This window comes from Musa acuminata, chromosome BXJ3-9 (assembly GCF_036884655.1).
Source record: "Musa acuminata AAA Group cultivar baxijiao chromosome BXJ3-9, Cavendish_Baxijiao_AAA, whole genome shotgun sequence".
Classification (NCBI taxonomy): domain Eukaryota; kingdom Viridiplantae; phylum Streptophyta; class Magnoliopsida; order Zingiberales; family Musaceae; genus Musa; species Musa acuminata.
The window spans coordinates 48,570,354-48,591,490 of record NC_088357.1 but is presented as its reverse complement, the minus strand read 5'-3'; the positions used below and the strand labels follow the sequence as shown (position 1 = coordinate 48,591,490).

The window sequence follows — 21,137 nt, the reverse complement described above, 5'->3', positions numbered from 1 at the left end:
TCTTTTCCTCAATGATAGATTATTTCACAAAAGAACAGAAGAGAAAAAAAAAAAAAAAGCTTGAGTTGGTGATTAGAAATTAGAGACTTAATTATTTTTCCCATCATTTCTCATAATCGATCATGTGCCTCCTCCCCCTATAAAACATTATTTTTTCTATTCCATGGAATGCTTGACCAACCATATTTTTTCTAACGCGATCGGTATCCTAAACTTATGACGATTAATATTTAATATAAAATTGCTAATATATTGTCGAACGAGTCACCGTCCGAATCATAATTAAAGATTATTCATGCATTTGCCAGAGGCTCACAGGGGGGATGCACCGTGAAGTCTTTAATATCGTCCGTCCACGTCTGCGATGATCATCACGAGAATCAGATGTGATCATCCATCTACGTGGATGTCTCTTTTTTGCGAGCACTGCTTCAACCGATTGGCCTTTCATAACCTTGCCTGCATCGACGGTGAGGAAGCTCTGTTTATACTATCGAGCTTATCGAAGGGTTATGGCATGTCTAACCCCGTGGAGACCTATTAGGCACGACGATGATGTGAAACAAGTGTCCACATGTCGACATTTGACACACCACGCACTATCCTCTCATCAATCGATACATATCTTCCAAATATTCGATCATGAAGCAAACCTTAATTAATACTCACATATAAAATTAGTCTCTTAAACAAATTTATGAAATGTAGTTGGGAATATCTCTTGCTTAGAATTATGTGAGAAAATTAACAACCAAATTTACATTATTTGAATTTTATGTAATTTTTCTTGGAATGCTCTAGTGCACTTTTTATCTTTTGTTTTGATATTGGACAAAGTGGGCACTTTATACTACCAGTGTGGGCTTTAAGCAGGTACAGATGCACAAAAATATTTGGAATTGTCACAATGAGATGACTTTTACATTTTACTTTTGCTCACAAGATGATCACTCTTTCACTCTGAAAAGATCTAAATGCATGGCCAAAAGAACAGATCTTTAAATCAATTTATTTGCATTTAGCACACACATTGCCAGGTTGTATAGCATCAGCACAAAGTACAAGCAATAAAGCATAAATATATGTACAACCAAAATAACTATTTTTTAAAATATAAATATTATTTTATATACGAGTAAACGACTCGATGATGCACGATCAAAATAACAAAAACTAATACCTTAACTTTTTTTTTAATTATATACTTAAATCATATATCTAAATTATACATTTAAATTTATGATTAATATTCAAATAATAAATTGATTAAAAATTAAAATGTATAAAAAATATTGATAGAACTATTAGAAGCATCAATACACACATTCCTCAGATAAGTCAAGTTGCTCAACATTGTTGAATGGACGTGTCTCGGTTGACATCACGACCAACCACCTTGGACGTGCACGAAGCTGATGCAGTTCTTCGACCGTTAGCAATTTCAACTAACCTTAAATTATCGTACGTTGCTAGTTGTCGTGTAGAATATATTGCAACCAACATCATTCATCCTAAAAATATTTACAATTAATCTTTCAATACACTTTTTGCTTGTATTTAAAGTTATTAATCGATGAACAAAAGTGTCAAATAAATGCAGCAGGAACAAAAATCGATTGAAGTACAACAAAGAAGGGTTATAATAATATCAAATCTGGACCAACCCAAAACAAATTGTTAGGGCCGATTGACCATATTTTTCTATTATGCTATAAGAAATCATTAATCGGTTAATTAAGACAAGAAATCGGCAAAAGTTTGATATCTGACGATGCAGAACAACAGAAATGACCGATTGAAACGGAGAACATTGGGGAAAAAAAAGGAAGATTAGGAAGTGCTAAGATTCAGATCGAGAGAGAGAGAGAGAGAGAGAGAGAGAGAGAGAGAAGGGAAGAGGAGAGAGTGTGGTCGAGCAACAATCGAACCGCCAACGGGTGGAGTGGCGACTGAAACGATATCTCGACTCGTCTTTTTGCCTCTGCCTTCTGATCGAGGAATACGCTACCGAAGGAGATGCGTTCCCTCTTAGCATGAAGCAGAGGAGAGACATAGAGAGAAAGAGAATAAGAAAAGATATCGACTGGTTTCTCTTACGCTGCAACCGAAGCCCGTCGGCGGTGGAGAGGATTGAAGCCGCCTTCAGATTCTTAGTTGGTTGGTGGTAGAATGGCGCAACCCTAAACTGCAAGGGGCGTTATATAGAGAGCAAAGGGGGAAAGGGAAGAGAGGCGGCCGGCCTCGAACTGCTTGCAGGAGATGAGCCTCTGCTGGCCCTCTTATACTGAATCGGTGCCTCGACATTGTCGATGGTGTGCTGTAGGACAAAAAAAAAAAAAAAAAAAAAACGGTGTTTGCACTGACAAAAAAGAAAAAAAAACGGTGCAATGTTCAGAAGGTTAATGGGCTGATGCACCGACTCTTACTTTTTCATGTTTCATCATGTGTTTTATCTTTGTAGAGTCAAAATCCTCTTGTTCTCCTTGCACTAACTACAAGCCTGCATGAAATAACAAGTGTCGTAAAATAAACAAGTAACAAAGATGTTTATAGAAGTGCTGCTGTTTAGGTTGCTATCAGAACCTCTTTGTTCTCTTTACACTGACTACAAGTGTCGTAAAATAGACAAGTAACAAAGAGAACAAAGAGGTTCTAATAGCAACCTAAACAGCAGCACTTCTATAAACATCTTTGTTACCTGTCTATTTTACGACACTTATTATTTCATGCAAGCTTGTAGTCAGTGCAAAGAGAACAAAGAGGATTTTGACTCTAAAAAGATAAAACGCATGATGAAACATGAAAAAGTAAGACTCGCATCAGCCCATTAACCATGTTCTGAACATTGCACCGTTTTTTCTCTTTTTTGTCAGTGCAAACACCGTTTTTTTTATTTTTATTTTTCTGTCCTACAGCACACCATCGACAATGTCGAGGCTCCGATTCAGTATAAGAGGGCCAGCAGAGGCTCATCTCCGGCAAGCAGTTCGAGGACGGCCGATTACAGCATCCAGAAGGAGGCGGAGGACTCCTTCTGGATGTTGTAGTCAGCCGAGGTGCGGCCATCCTGTTTTAGCTCTCTCTCTCTCTCTCTCTCTCTCTCTCTCTCTCTCTCACCTGTTTTTGCTTTGAATGTCCGTATAATACTGGTACATTTAGTTTGGTCAGGTACACCATTGTTGCTTTCACCAAGCTTACTAGACACGAAAAGCTTTGTGTACAAAATGTTAAATAAAGCAATATCAAATTTAGAGATGGAGCTAGCAGCAGCAAAGATGGCACAGGAGTCTATACTCAAAGGTTCTCCTATTCCACAAGAACTGAAGGTTATTAAAACAAGAATCCATCCTCATCAATAATACGAGACCTTAATCAACTGAAGAATCCACCCATGACCGAATGAGATTAAATCAAAAAATTGTTTTTTAAATATAAAAAGAGAATATAAATATTACTTCATGTGAATCATTAAATTAATTGAGGTTGGTATACTTTTCTTTTTTTATTTTTATTTTTTGGTAATGTCATGATAATATATCTATTGTTAATAGTATAATTAATTTAAGATAATAATGTTAAATTGTTTTTATATTTTTTCATGGTTAAATATTTCTTTGTTTAATTTTCGATGGAATTTCTTGAATTTATAAGCCTTATACATTGGATAATGAAAGGGTGTATGTATGTATATATATATATGTGTATATATATATATATGTATACATATATATGTATACATATATATATACATATATATATATATAGAGCAGAGGATTAATATGCAGGAAAAATCAAATCCATGAATCAAATCTATCCAAACGGACGGCTGTGATGATGGAATTGGGTGGTTTAATTAAAAGTAAAATAAGAGAAGATCCCCCCGATGATCATTCCGGAGAAGGCCTATTTATTTCGGAACAGAGCAAGAGAGTGACGACGGCCGCTCCTGACCGGAGAAATCTTCTTCTTCTTCGGTAAGTACCCTAATCCCTTCTTCCTCTTTCTTGGTTCTCCTCCCCGTTTCGCTTGTTTCGATTTGACTGCAAGTTAGGGTTCATTCTCTCTGCAATTTTACATCGAGAAGAATGATCCTAGATTGGGTTCAAGAGAATCATATGCGTCGAGAATAACGATTACAGGTAGCAATGTTCCTAAATATTGATGTAAATCCCAAAATAAGGACCTTTTCCCTTTATTTTACATACATGCATAGAGTTTCTGGGACAGCAGTGGCCTTGATTAACCCTACTTAAAGCCGAACGGCCGAAGAGAAGACATACTGCGGTTCTTGAACTTGCTCTGTTTTTTTGGTCCCATTCATGGTTGGTTAAGGTCTGGTGAAGTGGGGCCACACAGGGGTTGACGAACAAGCTCTGATCTTTTTCTTAGTCTGCCCTTGTTTCAAGAACCATGGATTAGTCGCAAAAAGATGTTGCCTGATAGAAATGGAGTTCCTCATAGAAAGAAATCCGGTATGGCAGAAAATAACTCGGCTTAAACAGGTAGACATGTTATAAAGTAGTTCGATTACTTTTGTGACAAATCTTTATTTGCGAAACAACTTCAAATCATCAATTAATTTCCATATCGTGTTTGTCATGTCATGAGAACCCACAACAAGCAGCAAAGGCTTTACGACACATTGATTTGACATTTCTGTTTATCTTCACAAGCTAATCTTTGAGCTTTTTCTTGTAAGGAGTGGATGATTAAGTTGATTATTTTCTTCTTTATGATAAACTTCTTGCTATACGTTTTGAAGGACCGTCTCCTTCTTAAACTTATAAAAGTATGCACATGCACATGATTAGTGGAATATCCTTCAAGCCTTCTACTATTGTGGTAGTCCTTTCTAACCCATGCTTTGACCTTGTTATCAACAACAAAACAACAACAAGCCATATCAACTCTTAGGGGTTGCTTGCCCAGACCTTTTCTCCCCAATGTGCCTTATCTAGTTCATTTTATTGCTAGTCAAATCGCCGTTGCCATTTTTATTTTCTCATGTTCTGTGAGTTTGTCATCAAATATGATAAAAATAAACATGCAATTGATGATAGATATTATCTTGGCCCCTGATCTAATTTTAATAATACCATCATCTGTAATCGTGGGGCTTTATATTATATTTTGTGGCTCATCTGTATTTGTAACAAGAAAAACCTATGTAGATCTGCCTTGTTTTGTCCTGCTTCCTGGAAGAGGTGTAATGTGAAGCATTAGTGAGGAGCTTGGTGGTTGTTCTAGTGAAGTTATTACAAGTTAAGACATTATTGCTTTGTATACAGACATACATATTTATATTTATATTTGTACAGAGATACTACATTAATTCTTGTTAAGCTACATCCTTATATCTTTGTTTTCAATGCGCTAGGATTTCTTATGATTCTCATAATTTGTTTTGAGCTACCTCTATGTACAACCGAAATGGATTTTTTCAAACATGTTCTAACCTAAAAGAGATTTATATCATTCTTCTTTTCTGTTTTCTTTATTATCAGGTATATTGACAGGAACCTCCTTTTACATTCATTTAGATATGGCTTCCAGCATGGTGGAAGAGACTGTTCCTAGTGAAAATGTACTTGAATGGGTTGAAAAAGACAAGCGCCGATTTCTACATGCTGTTTATCGTGTTGGAGATTTAGACCGGACCATAAAGTGTGTCTCGATAAGATTACTGTGCAAATACTGTACACAATCTATGTTTTGCTCTGTTATTTCCTTTTCACCAGTTGAGCTGTTTTTGTTTTCCTTAGATTTTATACTGAATGCTTTGGGATGAAACTGCTGCGTAAGAGAGACATTCCTGAAGAGAAATATTCAAATGCATTTCTTGGCTTTGGTCCAGAAGCTTCTCATTTTGTGGTAGAGCTGACGTATAGTATGTCTCTTGTTTCCGGTTGCAATTCCTATCTCTTATTATCAACTATACTCCCTACTATTTCCAATCCTAGATACAATTAGTGAAAAGCACATCAATTTCCATATAAGTGGCACCGTGCTTTGCAATTTAGGAGTAGAAATTATTATTATTATTATTATTTTTTAAAGAGTAGCTTTTATAACCTACAAAGTTATCAGCGTTTTTGCATCTTCACTGGCCATCTGCACATGTATATGTGTATGAAGTTTTTGTTTCAGACAATCAATAAATGGTAGCTTATAACGTATCTTTCATGTCTTTTGAGCAGATTATGGGGTGGATAAGTATGACATTGGCACAGGCTTTGGGCATTTTGCTATTGCATCGGAAGATGTGAGTTGCACATTTGAATTGAATGCTAACTAGTATAGTTATTTGATAACTGACCTTTAAATCAAATACTGGAATTGTAGGTTTATAAATTGGTTGAGGGCATCAGGGCCAAGGGTGGTAAGATTACACGTGAACCAGGTCCTGTTAAAGGAGGAACAACAGTTATTGCTTTTGTTCAAGACCCTGATGGTTATATGTTTGAGCTTATTCAAAGGGGCCCGACGCCTGAGCCTCTTTGCCAAATTATGCTTCGTGTGGGCGACTTAGAAAGATCCATCAAGTTTTACGAGAAGGTATTTTTAGTACCATAAGGTCTATTAGTTGTTTCAACTCTGAGAACATACTATTTGAACTTTTTGTAATTTGTTGTTCCCTTAGTTGTGTTTGAAGTTAGTTGTTAACAGTGGTAGGATGTCAGCGGTAGTGAAGGGCAATCTTCTTTCTAAATAGCATGGCTGAAATCTTTGCATGTTAGTGGTTGAGTGGTTATGAGTACCTTTATTTGTCATTGTCAACTTATAGAAGGTTCAGTTATAACAATAACAAGCTCATACCTTCGAGGTAGTTTATGCATAGCCTGCATTATGCATCTAGTTATGATATTGGTTTCTTCGCTGCTTTGTGGAATGTTCCTCTACTGGTTAATGAAATCTGACACATTTCATTATTCTTAGCCATTTGTTAAGAAAGTGAATATCTAGATGGCTGGAAATGCTTAATTACTAGTGTTAGTTTGATGAACAGTTTAATATCGTTCTAGATGAACAGTTTACTAGTGTCATTTCTTTTTCATTCATCTTCTTTTCATATCACATCACATTATATGTATAATATTCCCTTGTTCATATACAAATAATTATGGAACTCAAGTACATACTAAACCCGAGGGAACCAGCCCCACCCTATGGACAATATCCTTGGTGGGCTTAAACGCCATCCCATGTGTCGGGTCACGGGTTTATCATCCAAGAGTACATTTCTCACAGGATGATACACATCATCGTTGTTCATATAATATTCGTAAAACTCAATCCACTTTAGCTAAAATGTTCTTTCTAATACTCTTACTATGACTACTACCAGGACTTGAGCCTTTGCATAAATGTTGAGTCATGAGACCTGACTATAGCTGTATCACTTAAGTACTAGCCACAGCTGCTCTAAGGCACAACTGCTCTAATGTATTCTAGCTGACCAACTCGCGGTGGCATTGACTCAATTGGTTTTGAGGTTCACATGTTGTCAATGCTGCTACTGTGGCTTATAGCAACATAGTGGCTCTAGTTATAAGGAAGGCTAGGAGATTACCTAGGTATTCATAACTCTTGAACATGCTCAATACTTAGTCAGACAATATGACCTTATATATGGTAATTTCACTCCAGCAAGGTATCATCATTGGATCTTGAAAGCGGTGTACTAATGCATGATATAATAATTGGATCATATGGAAAAGTGGGAGCCAAGCTTTGTAGGATTCTTTTACCCAAATCACATAGCTACTATTCCCACAGGTATCATAGGCTGTAGCAGGTTGCATTCTAGCAGCAGCCATGCGGTCAAACAATCCACATAAGCGGGCCATGCTTATAGGAGGCCGAGTATTTTGGGTTGTGTAATCTACATATAACTCATGGAAGTGATGTAAGTTGGAGAATGAAAGAAAGAGCATCATCAGTAGCATGATTTCCACAAGGTGCAAGGCTACATGTCCAGCGAAGGGCCATGTGAGCATCATGAGGCCCCAAGTGTTGGGTGTTTGTGTGCTAGGCCAGCTGCTGCTCACATAAGGTGTTGTTGCATAACCGGTGCTTGCAACGAGTGTGCAAGCACAATAAATATGGTTGCTGAAACAATTGGCAGGCTGATGAGGCTTAGACCGGATGTGTCTTTATTGGAGTTAATATTTGGATTTGGTTCATGTCTGCAATCTGTCTACTGTCTTGCAGCAAGTCAGCCCATTTAGAACTGGTCCTCCTTATTTTCCTTCTACCGAGGGTGAGCGAACAAATAAAGCAACTAACAATTCTTGAGAATATTACAGTATACATGTTGTAGGATGGTATAATCCATATGTTATATATACAAGATCTAATTCATCCTATACCAAGAATCTATTCATGAGATTAGCTAATCATAATCTTTTTATGCTTGTCTTAAGGAGTCTTTGACTTGGAAATCAAAGAAGATTGTAACATGCCTTTTTTTTTCCCCACAAGAGGAGACGATGATGGCTATAAATAGAAGAGGAGAGGGGGGGTTAAACCCTAACCCTAGGTTTACTAATAGAATAAAATTATTAATTTGCCCTTAATTAAAATTAGGGTATTACACAGGCTCCTTGATTTTGTCTTTCATATACCTACATTGCTGTAACAATGTCAGTTGACTTGTAATATGTTCTCATGCGCTTTTGGCACCTCAATTTTTCAGCTTCACTTTACCCCTTTGAATCAGTCATGGTGGCAACAATGGGAAATATCAATAATTTGAGTATCTCGTATAAAACCTTTTGCTACTTTCTTGGGTTTGAGAGATACATTGAGCTTTCTTTTGTTCCAAATTTGGTCAAGTATTATTCTTTTTAACTATATAGGCAGAGACACTGGATTAGTGTTGTGAGTGGAGAGCCGGATTTTACTCTTTTATCATGCTTACCTATCCATCCAATTTGCTCCAGAATTTTTCTGATTTTTATCATCAGTCTGATAGTCGTACTGAAAAAATCTCCAGATTTATTAAGGGGCTATATTATAAACCATTTTTTTGAGTGTGATTATCTGAGATGAGCTATAAAAGTGTTTCTAGTTTGCTTACTGTCTTTGTATGAGCATATATTTGAGACTCTCCTCTTTGTTTTCTTTGTTACTTGTCTATTTTACTACACTTGTTATTTCATGCAGGCTTGTGGGATGAAGTTATTGAGGACACGAGATAATCCTGACTACAAGGTTATGTTCTGATTTAATAATAAATTGAATCATGTCAAACTAGTCATAACCTTTTCAAGAATGTTGCAAGCGTCCATTTACTTGCACATGTATAAACTTACATGCATTTATATAATTTTATTTACACATGTATGCAATTTATTATCATTGCTCAATACATACATGGATCCCTGTTGTACATATCGAGTTTTTTGTTGGTTTGTTATTTTCATAAAAACTTGTACTTTTATGATATGCTGGTTTATGATTATGAACATTACATATTGGTTTTCATGTATGGCTAGTTATGATGGTCTATATACTTGTATTCAGCTATTTTTGTGCTATTCATGATACTTATATTGTCATGCTTAATAAGTTCTTTTTGGATCACATGATCTATACAGTATACTATTGCCATGATGGGTTATGCTGAAGAAAAGGAATCAACAGTGCTAGAGTTGACATACAATTATGGTGTGACAGAATATACCAAAGGCAATGCATATGCTCAGGTTGGATTATATCTTTGTTTAATATGATTTTGTACTAGTCATTAGGATATTAATGTTTGTTACGTCATTTTTAGGTTGCTATTAGCACTGAAGATGTTTATAGAAGTGCTGCTGTTGTGGATTTGGTTGCCAAGGAGGTAGGAGGAAAAATTACAAGGCAACCAGGACCAATTCCAGGAATCAACACTAAAATTACTTCCTTCCTTGATCCAGATGGCTGGAAAGTGGTAAGTCCTCTCATCTCAGTGCCTAATGTAACCTCATAATTTAATCTTTTAGACAGACAAAAGTACCTTTATGCTTACATTGGCAAAAGTACCTTTATGCACACAAGCTTCTGCATAACAGTTGCAGATCTTATATGTTCAAAATATGTGAGAGCCTTCAGTCATCCCTTAGCCTAGTCTCTCATGTAGTTCTTAATAGCTATTTTATCAAATCTGTTTCTTCGTGTCTGGGACTTATCCGTGAGTTGTTTATCCAAGAAATACCACCTTCATTGAAACAGCTTTGAGGATTTATAATAAAGGCCTATGATTGACAACAGGGATTCTAGGTGTGCTGATAATTTTGGCAATATACCTTATTTAGTTGTCAGTATTAAAAGATATATCTTGCTTAGCAGGCACCAATACCTTTTGTTGACCAAAAAGCAATACCTTTTGTTGTAACTTGTCAATCAGCCGAAGTTTACTATGTTGCCCCCCCACCCCCCCCCCCCTCCCTTTTTTTTTTTTTTGTTCTGTAGAGAACAGTACAAATTTCTCTATATTATTGGCTTCCATGATGATAAAAGTTAAATTGTTGATATTTGATTATATATTACATCGGTATTTCTCATTGGATTCATCGAACCCATTTTACATCTGCAATCTGAAGACAGGCAGAAGCTGATGCTATAGAATCTGTTGCTTTTCAGGTTCTAGTTGACCACTCTGACTTTCTCAAGGAGCTTGAGTAATGATCATGAGACTGTTCCTAGAATGAATGAACAGTAGTACTTAATACCTGGCCAGAACTATGGTGGTATGTAATAATTGCAGTGGCTTCTGAGACCATGATGTAATGTGATTTCTGAGCTTTACTTATCTAGCTTTATTTAGACATTTTCCTGCTGTTTCACGGTGATAGCATATATGCTTTGGAATTGTTAGCAATCACTCGAGTGCCTGAGCATTGATCTTAATTTAATCGGCTCTTATGTTCTTATATTAATGATTATATTAGCCGTTTTTGCATCAGTTTCTTAATATTTTCTCATTTTGTCACATCCTTGATGCACATGTCTGATTATGTTGATATCTTGCAACAATTGACCCTCCCTTGTTATTAAATTTATGTCGTTTGCTTGAAAAATGATTCTTTTGCTTACCTTCAAGGTTATTTCTCACCCATCCTATAGTCATCTAATTCAACTAATTACTATCTTCATGCATTATTTGCTCAAAATATTTATCGGTATTCTTATGAAATCTCTACTAGATTGATGCCCATCGTAATATTGTTTTGTTCTGCGAGTCAGCTGGTCACGGGCTTGTACTTGTGCTGTTGGGCCGACACAAGCCGTCCGTGGAAACATGCGCCCCATTTACCCTATTCAAACCCGAATCCGATTCGGATGGCTATCTCTTTGCGGATAGGGTGGGCGAGGATACCCGAATGAATGCGACGGCATCCGCGGACAGAACGGATCGTCAAATCCGCCTCTTGATTCGATATTTCTAACTAATCACAGCCGTCCACCTTCCTACTTTACCAACTAGCTCCCCCGTTTGCTCTCTATATAAAGCCCGTTGCCGCTTAGGGTTGCGTCTATCAACCAGCAAACTATGAATCTGAAGTCGGCTTCAATCGTCTCCGCCGACGGGCTTCGGTTGCAGCGTAAGAGAAACCAGTCGAAATCTTTTCGTATTCTCTTTCTCTATATGTCTCTCCTCTGCTTCATGCTAAGAGGGAACGCGTCTCCTTCGGTAGCGTACTCCTCGATCAGAAGGCAGAGGCAAAAAGACGAGTCGAGATATCGTTTCAGTCGCCACTCCACCCGTTGGCGGTTCGATTGTTGCTCGACCACACTCTCCTCTTCCCTTCTTCATCTCCCTCTATCTATCTCTCTCTCGATCTGACTCTTATTGATTTCCTATAGGAAGTGCAAGGGATGTTTGTATCTATTTTGCATTATTCCTCACTTTGAACCGACCAAAACCGTGGGGACGCTCTATTTTCTGATGCACTTCCTAATCTTCCTTGTGTTTATTTTCTATGTTCTCCGTCTGAGTCGGTCAAATCTGTTGTTCTGCATCGTCAGATATCAAACTTTTGCCGTTTTCTTGTCTTAATTAACCGATCAATGATTTCCTATAGTATAATAGAAAAATATGGTCAATCGGCCCTAACAATTTGTTCTTGGTTGTTCATGATTTGACATTATAACCCTTATTTGATGCCTCAATTGATTTTTGTCCCTGCTGCATTTATTTGACAGTTTTGATCATCGATTAATAACTTCAAATACAAACAAAAGGTGTCTTAAAATGTTAACTTTAAATATTTATAGTATGAATGATTTTTGTTGCAGTATATTCTTCGCGACAACTAGCAAGGTACGATTATTTAAGTTAAGTTGAAATTGCTGAAAATGAAGAACTGCATCAAAGGGGATCTTACATATTCTTGGGATCTATTAACCACGACAGAGCATCCTTTGATAACTCTGTTCATCTCTGCTGTTGAAGCGGTTCGTGATGATTCTCTACTCAAACAAAATATATAGGAGAATTAAAATATAAAGTTGATGCATAGTTTAATATCTTTCGAGAGCTTGAAGAGGCTTAAAATTGCTATATTAATAGATAAAAGTTCTATAAATTAAAATGACCTATTATTTTCTAAAATAGTAATTAAAACATAAAAAAATATATTTAGAAGATGCTATGATCGAATAAGAGAAATCCAAAATCAATTAATGGTATGATTTGGATACACAAATAATAAAAATCTGATTTATTGAGAAAGATCAAATCTGAAAATTATATGGGAGAGATGGCGATCTGATTTAAAGTGTACAAAATAAGGCGTTTTATTGAAAAATTAAAGAAATGCATAAGAAAAGATCTGATTTAAAATGTACAAAAGAAGACTATCTTTTTCGTTGTCTTTAATCCTTTGGATAGCTTGTGTGCAAGAACAAAAACTTGATTTGAAATGTATAAACTTTTTTGAAAAGCGTTGAGTCTCTTCTTGTTTTAGAGATCGTATTAAGATAAGATATGGAGGTGTATGGTCTTTTATAAAAGATAAGTGTGAATGTTTTCTCATTATAAATCAGTTTGTATCATTTTTTTGTTTTTGTTTTTCATTACTTGTTGATTTACTTTATCACTATTTTTACTCACATTTTTAGTTAAACATATTTTTGTTTTATCAATTGAAAATTTTAAATTAGAATTTTATTTTAAAAAATACTAATTTACCCTCCTTCCCCTTTACTATCGTAATAATTGGTATTAGAATATAGTTCTCTTAATTAGGATGGACTACACTTCTTAAAAAACATGAATGAATATTTTCTTAGATTTTGATCTATCAAACAATATTGAATTTGGTTTTCGAAAATCTTTTAAACTAATAAATAAATGAAATGATCTATGAAACAATATTTTCTGTTAAAGTTATGAATATTTTATTTTATATTTTAAATAAAAATAAATTTAATCATGTTTATACTACACATGATATTTGACATAAACTTGAAGTTACTAACGAAGACACTGATAAAGTAAAAGAATCTAAAATTAATATATTAGTATATAATTATGAATTATTTAAGATGAAGTCAAGTGAATTATTTTTTAGATGTGGTCAATTATTTAAAAATTTTTTATTAAAGCTATATAAATCTTAAATTTATTAATAAAATTTTAAGATTGTTTCCTAAAAGCAAAATGTTGGGAAGCTATCAACACAAAAGAAGAAAAAAACATATTTATACCAATGTGTTTTCAACACATATTTATGAATCTACATGGCTTTCAGCGATAAGATATGTGACTCATATGAAATTTTCTTACCTTACAATAAATTATTTAATTATTTTATAATTTATATATAAATTTAAAATAATTAGTAAAAAATATAAATTACTAAAAAAGATCATGTATCTCTCTAATAAATTTGATAAATTAAAAATAAGTATAATTATTAATAGTTACATGTTAACATCTTACACTAAACGTAAAGAGTTGACTCATCAAAAATATGTTATTACAATAAATATTAAAAAAATTAAAATTAAAATTAATTTATTAAATATAATTCTTACTAATAAAGATTATGAACACATCGAGGAAAGAATTGATTTCATGAATAGTAATATTCAACAAAATTTATAAAAATATTTACACTATATGTTCTCCTTAAAGTTAAATATAATTTTTATAAAAAATATGATCACTATGCTTATATATATATATATATTTTAAAAAATATAATTCTCATAAATTAATTTAGATTTTTAAAGGAATCAATTTGATGTTAAAAGTTAAAAAATAGATCTAAATATAGATCCAAAGTTAAAAGCACTTAAAATAATATTTTTTAAGATACGCCTTCATATATATATATATATATATGCCGTCGACAATGTCAAGGCTGGCTCGCATTTGACAGGGGGCGGCAAGTCTCTGTTAGATCTGCGTTCCGACACAACCATTTCTTTTGGCTACGCGCCTCAGCGTGACCATGGTCTCTTACAGTTTGAGGTCCCACCCGCATTGCCTCTCTTCCGAATGATACGGCAGCTCGTGGGAGCTGGTGTGTGAAACGGGTAGTAGAAGAACATTTCTTGAAAAAGGTAAAAGCACGTCAGAGATGCCTCAGCAGCAGCAGATGAGCCGGCGATTTAAGAATGAGCTTAAGACCGACAAAGGTGGGGAGGAAGCAGAATTAAGTAGAAGAAAACGAAAGGTCGAGTAGTACTTACAATCTGTCCTCTCCTCTCTTCGATCCCTTCCTCTGCAGGAATTGCAAGCCTCCGGCATCGACATCTCCAGCACCATCTGCTACAGATCTGGGACGGTCGGGCCTCCCGCTCCTCGGATGCGACGTTTCTCGAGGAGGATTTGAGAGGGTGAGGAGGAGGAGAGGAGGTAGTGATGAGTTCGAAGAGCAAAGGAGGAGGAGATACTGTGGCGAGGAGATGGACCCTTCTGCTTTGCCTGGGAAGCTTCGTCACTGGCCTCCTCTTCACCAATAGGTACTCTGTTTCACCCCCAAATCTGTTCTCACCTGGCTTTAGTTCTTGATCCAGATTAAGGGCTTCATGATTCGATCCACATTTTGTGCTTGGAACTGTTAGATTGGGTAGGGGTTCTTTGAATTTTCACTGCAAATTTCCCCCAACAGGTGATTAATTGAAGGATCTTGGGACTGATCAGGACTTGGGAAATGATTCTTGGTGAGAGAGTCGCAATGGGTAGCCAGAAAATATAGAACTTTTGCCCCCCTTATTTTGATGTCTGAGAGTAAAGATACAATGCTTTGATAGTTTATGCGAAATAGGTTATGAGTTGTGACCTTTGCTTTGGTCAATTTCCATCACTTGTCAGTGAGATCATATGCAGTTCCTGAACCATCCAGATCAGCCCTGGTGAATGCATGGAATGCCTGGCTTCTACCATCATATGAATGCTGGAAAATGGAACTTTGAAGATTGTGTTTGAGGAGGCATTGTGAGCTTCATTAAAGTATATAAGAAATGAAGAAGATGCATTGTAGTTGATGCCAGATTGACTGTTCCCATGAACATGCTAAAGCATCCTTCTCCTGTTTAAGAGAAATTGAGTGCATTAAGAACATAATGGATTGTGTTTCAGAACACTTGGCTGGAGATACATCTTTCTGTCAATATTCAATAATCTAAAAACTTGGTCCTACTAAAAGCCTTTTGCTGATCAGAGTCATATACTGGTACATTTAGTTTGGTCAGGTACACCATTGTTGCTTTCACCAAGCTTACTAGACACGATATTTCTTATGAATTCTGTTTGTGTTTTCTCATAGTTTATTCTGTGTTTGGTGACAGAATGTGGACGGTGCCTGAAGCAAAAGATATAATCAGAGCAAACAAGGCCAAAGAACATAGAGAAGAGCTCGTTGTAGAAGGATATTATTCAAAAATAGTGAGTGCCTCAATTTTGCTTTATGTTCACCAATCTAGTACAAGTTCCTTTTGCATAAAAATGACTTTGCATATAACTGTCAGTTCGAACAAAGTAATGCATTTTGTTTTCTTTCTTCAGTTTATCAATATTAAGAATTTTAGATAAATCTTGTTTCATTCTTCAATCTGTAAATATGATGTTTTGGGATGGATGGACCATGAATAAATTTTTTTTCCCTTCAATTTGTCAATGCAAAGTTTTTGCTTTGAGGTAGAATATATGTACACAATAAGCAGCACTGACATTAAAACAAATATGCAAATCATCAAGTGTTTTCTATTACATGCTGAAGATATCCAATATGCTAGTTGTTTGGGAATTTTATTCTTGGTTGTGGTGTTCTGTGAATGCATATCAATTGTAATTGTACAGTCATTCTTTCTCTTCTGTCTTCTCAGATGGACCAGAAGGAAGAGGCGAGAAAAATTCTGGGGGAAGAAGGCTCAACAACTGAAGATGACCTTCAGTATGCTATATTATTTTGGTTATTAGTTGGATTTCATTAAATTTTGATGCCACACTTGGAATTCTGTTACGTGTTTGATACTCCCAGATTGGAAAAAATCCCTCCAACCTAACAAGAAATAGAAAATCTTTGCGTACAGAATGCTAAATAAAGCAATATCAAACTTAGAGATGGAGCTAGCAGCAGCAAAGATGGCACAGGAGTCTATACTCAAAGGTTCTCCTATTCCACAAGAACTGAAGGTTATTAAAACAAGAAGACACAAATATTTTATGGTTATAGGAATTAATACTGCTTTTAATAGCCGCAAACGAAGAGATTCAGTTCGTGATACGTGGATGCCGCAAGGTATGTAATTTCGTTTAACATTCTTCTAGTTCATGCAGCTGAACTTATCATGGTAGTTGATTGGATCTCAAATACACTATAGGTGAAAAAAGAAAGAAGCTAGAAGAAGAGAAGGGCATTGTCATCCGCTTTGTTATCGGTCATGGGTGAGCAACATCTATTACCATTCTTTGCCTTATCATTTAGATCTCAAATTATCCATTTTTAAAATTTTGTGCAGCATTAGTGTTTCCGGGATCCACTATTGTAGGGCAAAAGAGGAAAATGAGGAAAAGAACAACTGTAGCCTAGGGCATGAAGCATCTACCACTGCAGAGCTGAGGATAATACTTACCCATGCCGACCCTCTGCATTGAGATATGCTTATCGATAAACATCCTATCTATAGGATGCATTGAGATATGCTTATCCATAAATGTCCTATCTAGGATGCAACTCAGAAACCTTACTGTTGCACTCAGGCCTATAGGATATTTATTTATGCACTTAACACTTCCTTCTAATCATCCAATCACTGTTTGAGAACAGTGAAATAACTTCAATATGGGTTACAGTGCATCTAATTAGATGTAGTAACTGAACTTAGATGTCTCGAGTCTTTTCAAATGTTTGAAAAATTAATGATCTGTGCTTGGCACTAAACCATAAATTTTCTCAACTTATTTTCTCTATTTGATATTTTTGATGTGCCATTCAAGGAACACAAGGCATGAAAGCACTACTCAGGATATGCTCTTGATTTTAGCTGGTAATTTGCTAGGAGCTCTCCAAAATTTATTTTACCCTTGCATTGGCGTGCTAATTATGTTATTATTAATTAGTTACGCCAACTAATTTGTAATAGAAGTTCTAAAAAGGACAAGAAAATAACAGAATTTCTATGCTTGCAGATAATGGATTTATGCAAAGGCTACAAATTTTCAGTATCTTTGCATAAATGATGCCTTCTTAGTACACATACCAAGTAAATTGCTTGATACTTGTTTGTAGTGCCACTTCTGGTGGAATTCTGGATAGATCAGTTGAAGCTGAGGACAAAAAGCATGGTGATTTCTTGAGGCTTGTAAGATAACCATTTCATTTTCATATCTCGCTTCTATAGCCTGTCCATTTCACCGATGAGGCTGTTCCTAAAAAGGATCTCTAATATTAAAAAGGCAGAGAACATGGGGACCTTGATAATGTATTTGTTTGCAGAATCATGTTGAAGGATACCTAGAGTTATCAGCCAAAACAAAAACATATTTTGCCACCGCTTTCTCTTTGTGGGATGCAGAGTTCTATGTTAAAGTTGATGATGATGTACATGTGAATATAGGTAAATGTTCTATTATATTTCTTTAACTTGACTCTGATATTTTATTATAACCTGATTGCATCTATATGCATACATAAATATGTAAGTAGTTGTGTCCTAAGTTCTGCAAATTTGGTCTCAATTTTTGATGGTAATACAGGAATGGTTAGTAAGGGCTAACCTAATGTGGGCCAATAATGTTGAACAACATGTGCAGACCATGTAGCATATCATGATGAAATGGGCATGCATTTGAACAATGAGAACACTGGATGATGTATAAACTATGCACTCATGAAACCGATGACATTGCTGAGCTTGTACTATTTGGTATTAGAAATTGATGACAATCACAATATTCTCTGAGACAGTGGAATGTAGATTATTTGTTATTTTCCAAGATTTGTCTTCTTTGTTTAAGTGATTTAAATTTAGTACTGTCCTCGTATTAGCTGCCGACATTAACCTGATTGAATATTGAGAGATTAATCTACTGCTTTTAGTCGCTAGCTTTTAATGGCAAAAAATTTATCTGCACTTTTGCTTGGAAATTCAAATATTTCGAAGGATAGTATAATAATGGATTTTATTAGTGACAAAACATACATTTTTTCATGATAACAAAAGATGCCTGACAAAGCATTTCAAAGGCTGTTCATGTTGTAAATGATAGAATTTACACTGCCTTACTGTAGAAAATGGTTAATAATATTATTTTGCTAGTATCAAGATCTATAATCTTTCTAAGGATCAATGTTGCAGGAAGCAAGAGTTAATCAGATTGGAAGTAATAGGCTTTTATATCTTATTTTGACTACGTTCAAAATTTTGCAGCAACATTGGGAAATACTTTAGCAAGACATCGTTTGAAACCTCGAGTATATATTGGATGCATGAAGTGTGGTCCTGTCCTTGCTCGAAAGTGAGTGTTAAACAGTGGATTTGGTCATTGATTAGTTTAGCATTGTCAAGTGATCTATACTGACATGCAAAATATCATGCTATAGGGGGGTGAGATATTATGAACCTGAACACTGGAAGTTTGGAGGGGATGGCAACAAATACTTCCGACATGCTACTGGTCAATTGTATGCCATTTCGAATGAATTGGCCGCCTATATATCCATAAACCAGTAAGGCAACTTTAGCTTGAAAATTTTGATATAAATTCGGTAATCAAATTATGCTTTGGTTGAACCAAAGCTAAAATCTAACAGAGCAGTTCTTTATCAATGCTATATCTCATTTGTCTGTTTTTGGTTCTCTCTTAGTGAAATAAAGTCTCAGACTCCTTCAATTTCAGGCATATACTGCACAAGTATGTGAACGAGGATGTATCACTAGGATCTTGGTTCATAGGATTAGATGTTGAGCATATTGATGACCGCAGATTATGCTGTGGCACCCTACCTGGTAAAGATGCTTACGGTTTATGTTTGATGTTTGAATTCCTAATATTCAATACTGGAACAATATGCAGATTGTGAGTGGAAGGCCCAGGCAGGCAACACTTGTGTCGCCTCATTCGATTGGAGCTGTAGTGGTATCTGTGATTCTGTTGATAGGATCAAGGAAGTTCATCAGCGTTGTGGCGAAAATGAAAGCACGATCTGGAATGCAGTTTTTTGATCAGTGTATCCCCCTTAATTGGGTAGAGGCTATACTGTTGTAAAACTGTATATGTGTATCAATAGGAAATGCATGTTTGGTAGGGGAATTGTAGTTGAATGGTCTTTGGAAACGGCTCTCTTCATTTTTACTAGAGAAGGCCCTAAATCCAAAATGGGGTTAGGTTGGGTGAATGTGGTGTTTCCGAGCACATTCTTTACAATGTACTTGACATTGTCTGTCTAATCTCATACATATGGTTGCTGGTACTCATTCGGATGCAGACTGACGCTAATCCCCAAGACGTTGATGCATATGATCGACTCATAGCTAGCCTCACCGAAATGGCATCCAACGCACGTTGTAAAGGTCCGGATCAGCGAGACGATGTCTTCCTAGAACCATCTTGATGATAATAGAGTTATCTGCAGCTTGCGCGCAAGTCAATATGATGTAGAACTATCGGGCAAACGGATGTGAAGACAACAAAACCGACCTGACTCGAGAGGGGGAAGAAGAAGTTCAAGAACCAAAAATGTCAATTCTAAGATGGCACGCATTCCACTCGTATCAGCAATCAAAAGTATGGATCAAAGCTGCCCTAAATGAATCAAATTCTTCGACCGCCTAACCGATTTCTAACCGAGATGGGCGCTGCTGGAACAAGAGAGCCAGACGGCTCCAACTCCATCAAATCCTCCAAACGTGCAATCTCGAGGCCAGGCGTTACCGAGAACCAAAGCGGAACAAGAAACAAAGGAAGACAACCACTTACTTGTAAGAAAAGCCCCATCGCCGGCCCGATAATTGAGCGGGCGCGGCTTCCGCGGTCGTCCTCGAGCTACAAACCAGCCGGAGCTCCATCTCCACGGCCACCGCTCCAAGATCGCCCACGGCGCTTCTAATCGTTCCGAACCCAAAGGTGGATAGAGAAGACCATATGTCATTAAATGGTAAATCGAGCGGATCATAACACTGTGCACGAATCTCGAAGTGGGATGGGCGTGGATCATGCTTCCTGATGAATAAATATACTATACATCGAAAAAGAGGATGACTGGCACGCAATAAAATGTGTGCCACTTAAACTTAAAATTTGAATTCAAAATATAAGCTTGTCTAATTTTGCATTTAATTTAAATGAAATTAGAGAATGAATATCCGCAGCGAATTAGATGAAACATTATTATATCGGAAGATTTCCCTTCATCCGCTGATCGGGCCCACTAAACATCAGCCAATGGGGGTCGTCGAATGGCCGATCTCTGCAACCAACCAGAAAAGCCCAGCGGCCTCGTCACGTCGGCCACCGTCAGTCCCCGTCCGCATATCAACGGGAAACACAACCACCCGTGAATCCGACCTACAGCTATTGGTGGAGGCGGCGATGCTATCTTGTGGACCCCAATGCTGCGCCAGTCACAAGACAGATAACCCGGTCACAGTGGCAAACGGGTCCTTCGGCCTGGATAAGAAAAATATCTCCCATCTTC

The 21,137-nt window shown here is 36.4% G+C and overlaps 2 protein-coding genes, 1 long non-coding RNA gene and 2 other non-coding genes across 8 annotated transcripts; 3 read left to right on the top strand and 2 right to left on the bottom strand.

Annotated features, from left to right (window-relative positions):
- Positions 1–1,905: 1,905 nt before the first annotated feature.
- On the bottom strand, positions 1,906–2,033 carry LOC135650304 (small nucleolar RNA snoR111). Its single transcript, XR_010501503.1, has one exon. It is a non-coding gene; the product is annotated as a small nucleolar RNA snoR111 (small nucleolar RNA).
- Positions 2,034–3,842: 1,809 nt separating this feature from the next.
- Positions 3,843–10,813, top strand: LOC135586381 (lactoylglutathione lyase-like). 2 transcript variants are annotated; one of them, XM_065168002.1, is made up of 9 exons: positions 3,843–3,974; positions 5,505–5,664; positions 5,763–5,887; positions 6,198–6,262; positions 6,343–6,555; positions 9,166–9,213; positions 9,600–9,707; positions 9,782–9,934; positions 10,627–10,813. In XM_065168002.1, the coding sequence occupies exons 2-9, from the start codon at positions 5,543–5,545 to the stop codon at positions 10,666–10,668; spliced, it is 876 nt and encodes a 291-aa protein (XP_065024074.1). In that variant the 5' UTR covers positions 3,843–3,974; positions 5,505–5,542; the 3' UTR covers positions 10,669–10,813. The 2 variants fall into 2 exon arrangements, with proteins under 2 accessions (XP_065024074.1, XP_065024075.1); XM_065168003.1 differs by having other exon boundaries at positions 3,870–3,974; positions 5,541–5,664.
- An 839-nt stretch (positions 10,814–11,652) lies between these two features.
- LOC135650306 (small nucleolar RNA snoR111) lies at positions 11,653–11,780 on the top strand. Its single transcript, XR_010501504.1, has one exon. It is a non-coding gene; the product is annotated as a small nucleolar RNA snoR111 (small nucleolar RNA).
- Positions 11,781–14,458: 2,678 nt separating this feature from the next.
- LOC135649530 (probable beta-1,3-galactosyltransferase 2) lies at positions 14,459–19,913 on the top strand. 3 transcript variants are annotated; one of them, XM_065167999.1, is made up of 12 exons: positions 14,459–14,631; positions 14,724–14,958; positions 15,787–15,883; positions 16,324–16,391; positions 16,531–16,739; positions 16,822–16,885; positions 17,730–17,802; positions 17,937–18,057; positions 18,871–18,958; positions 19,044–19,169; positions 19,340–19,449; positions 19,517–19,913. In XM_065167999.1, exons 2-12 carry the CDS (start codon positions 14,858–14,860, stop codon positions 19,663–19,665), a joined length of 1,206 nt encoding a protein of 401 aa, XP_065024071.1. In that variant the 5' UTR covers positions 14,459–14,631; positions 14,724–14,857; the 3' UTR covers positions 19,666–19,913. The 3 variants fall into 3 exon arrangements, with proteins under 3 accessions (XP_065024071.1, XP_065024073.1, XP_065024072.1); XM_065168001.1 differs by lacking the exon at positions 14,459–14,631 and having other exon boundaries at positions 14,638–14,958; positions 19,324–19,449; positions 19,517–19,747; XM_065168000.1 differs by lacking the exons at positions 14,459–14,631; positions 14,724–14,958 and adding an exon at positions 15,522–15,690.
- On the bottom strand, positions 15,061–20,696 carry LOC135649531 (uncharacterized). The gene is made up of 2 exons (XR_010501298.1): positions 20,420–20,696; positions 15,061–15,527 (listed from the first exon to the last, which is right to left on the bottom strand). It is a non-coding gene; the product is annotated as an uncharacterized LOC135649531 (long non-coding RNA).
- Positions 20,697–21,137: the final 441 nt, after the last annotated feature.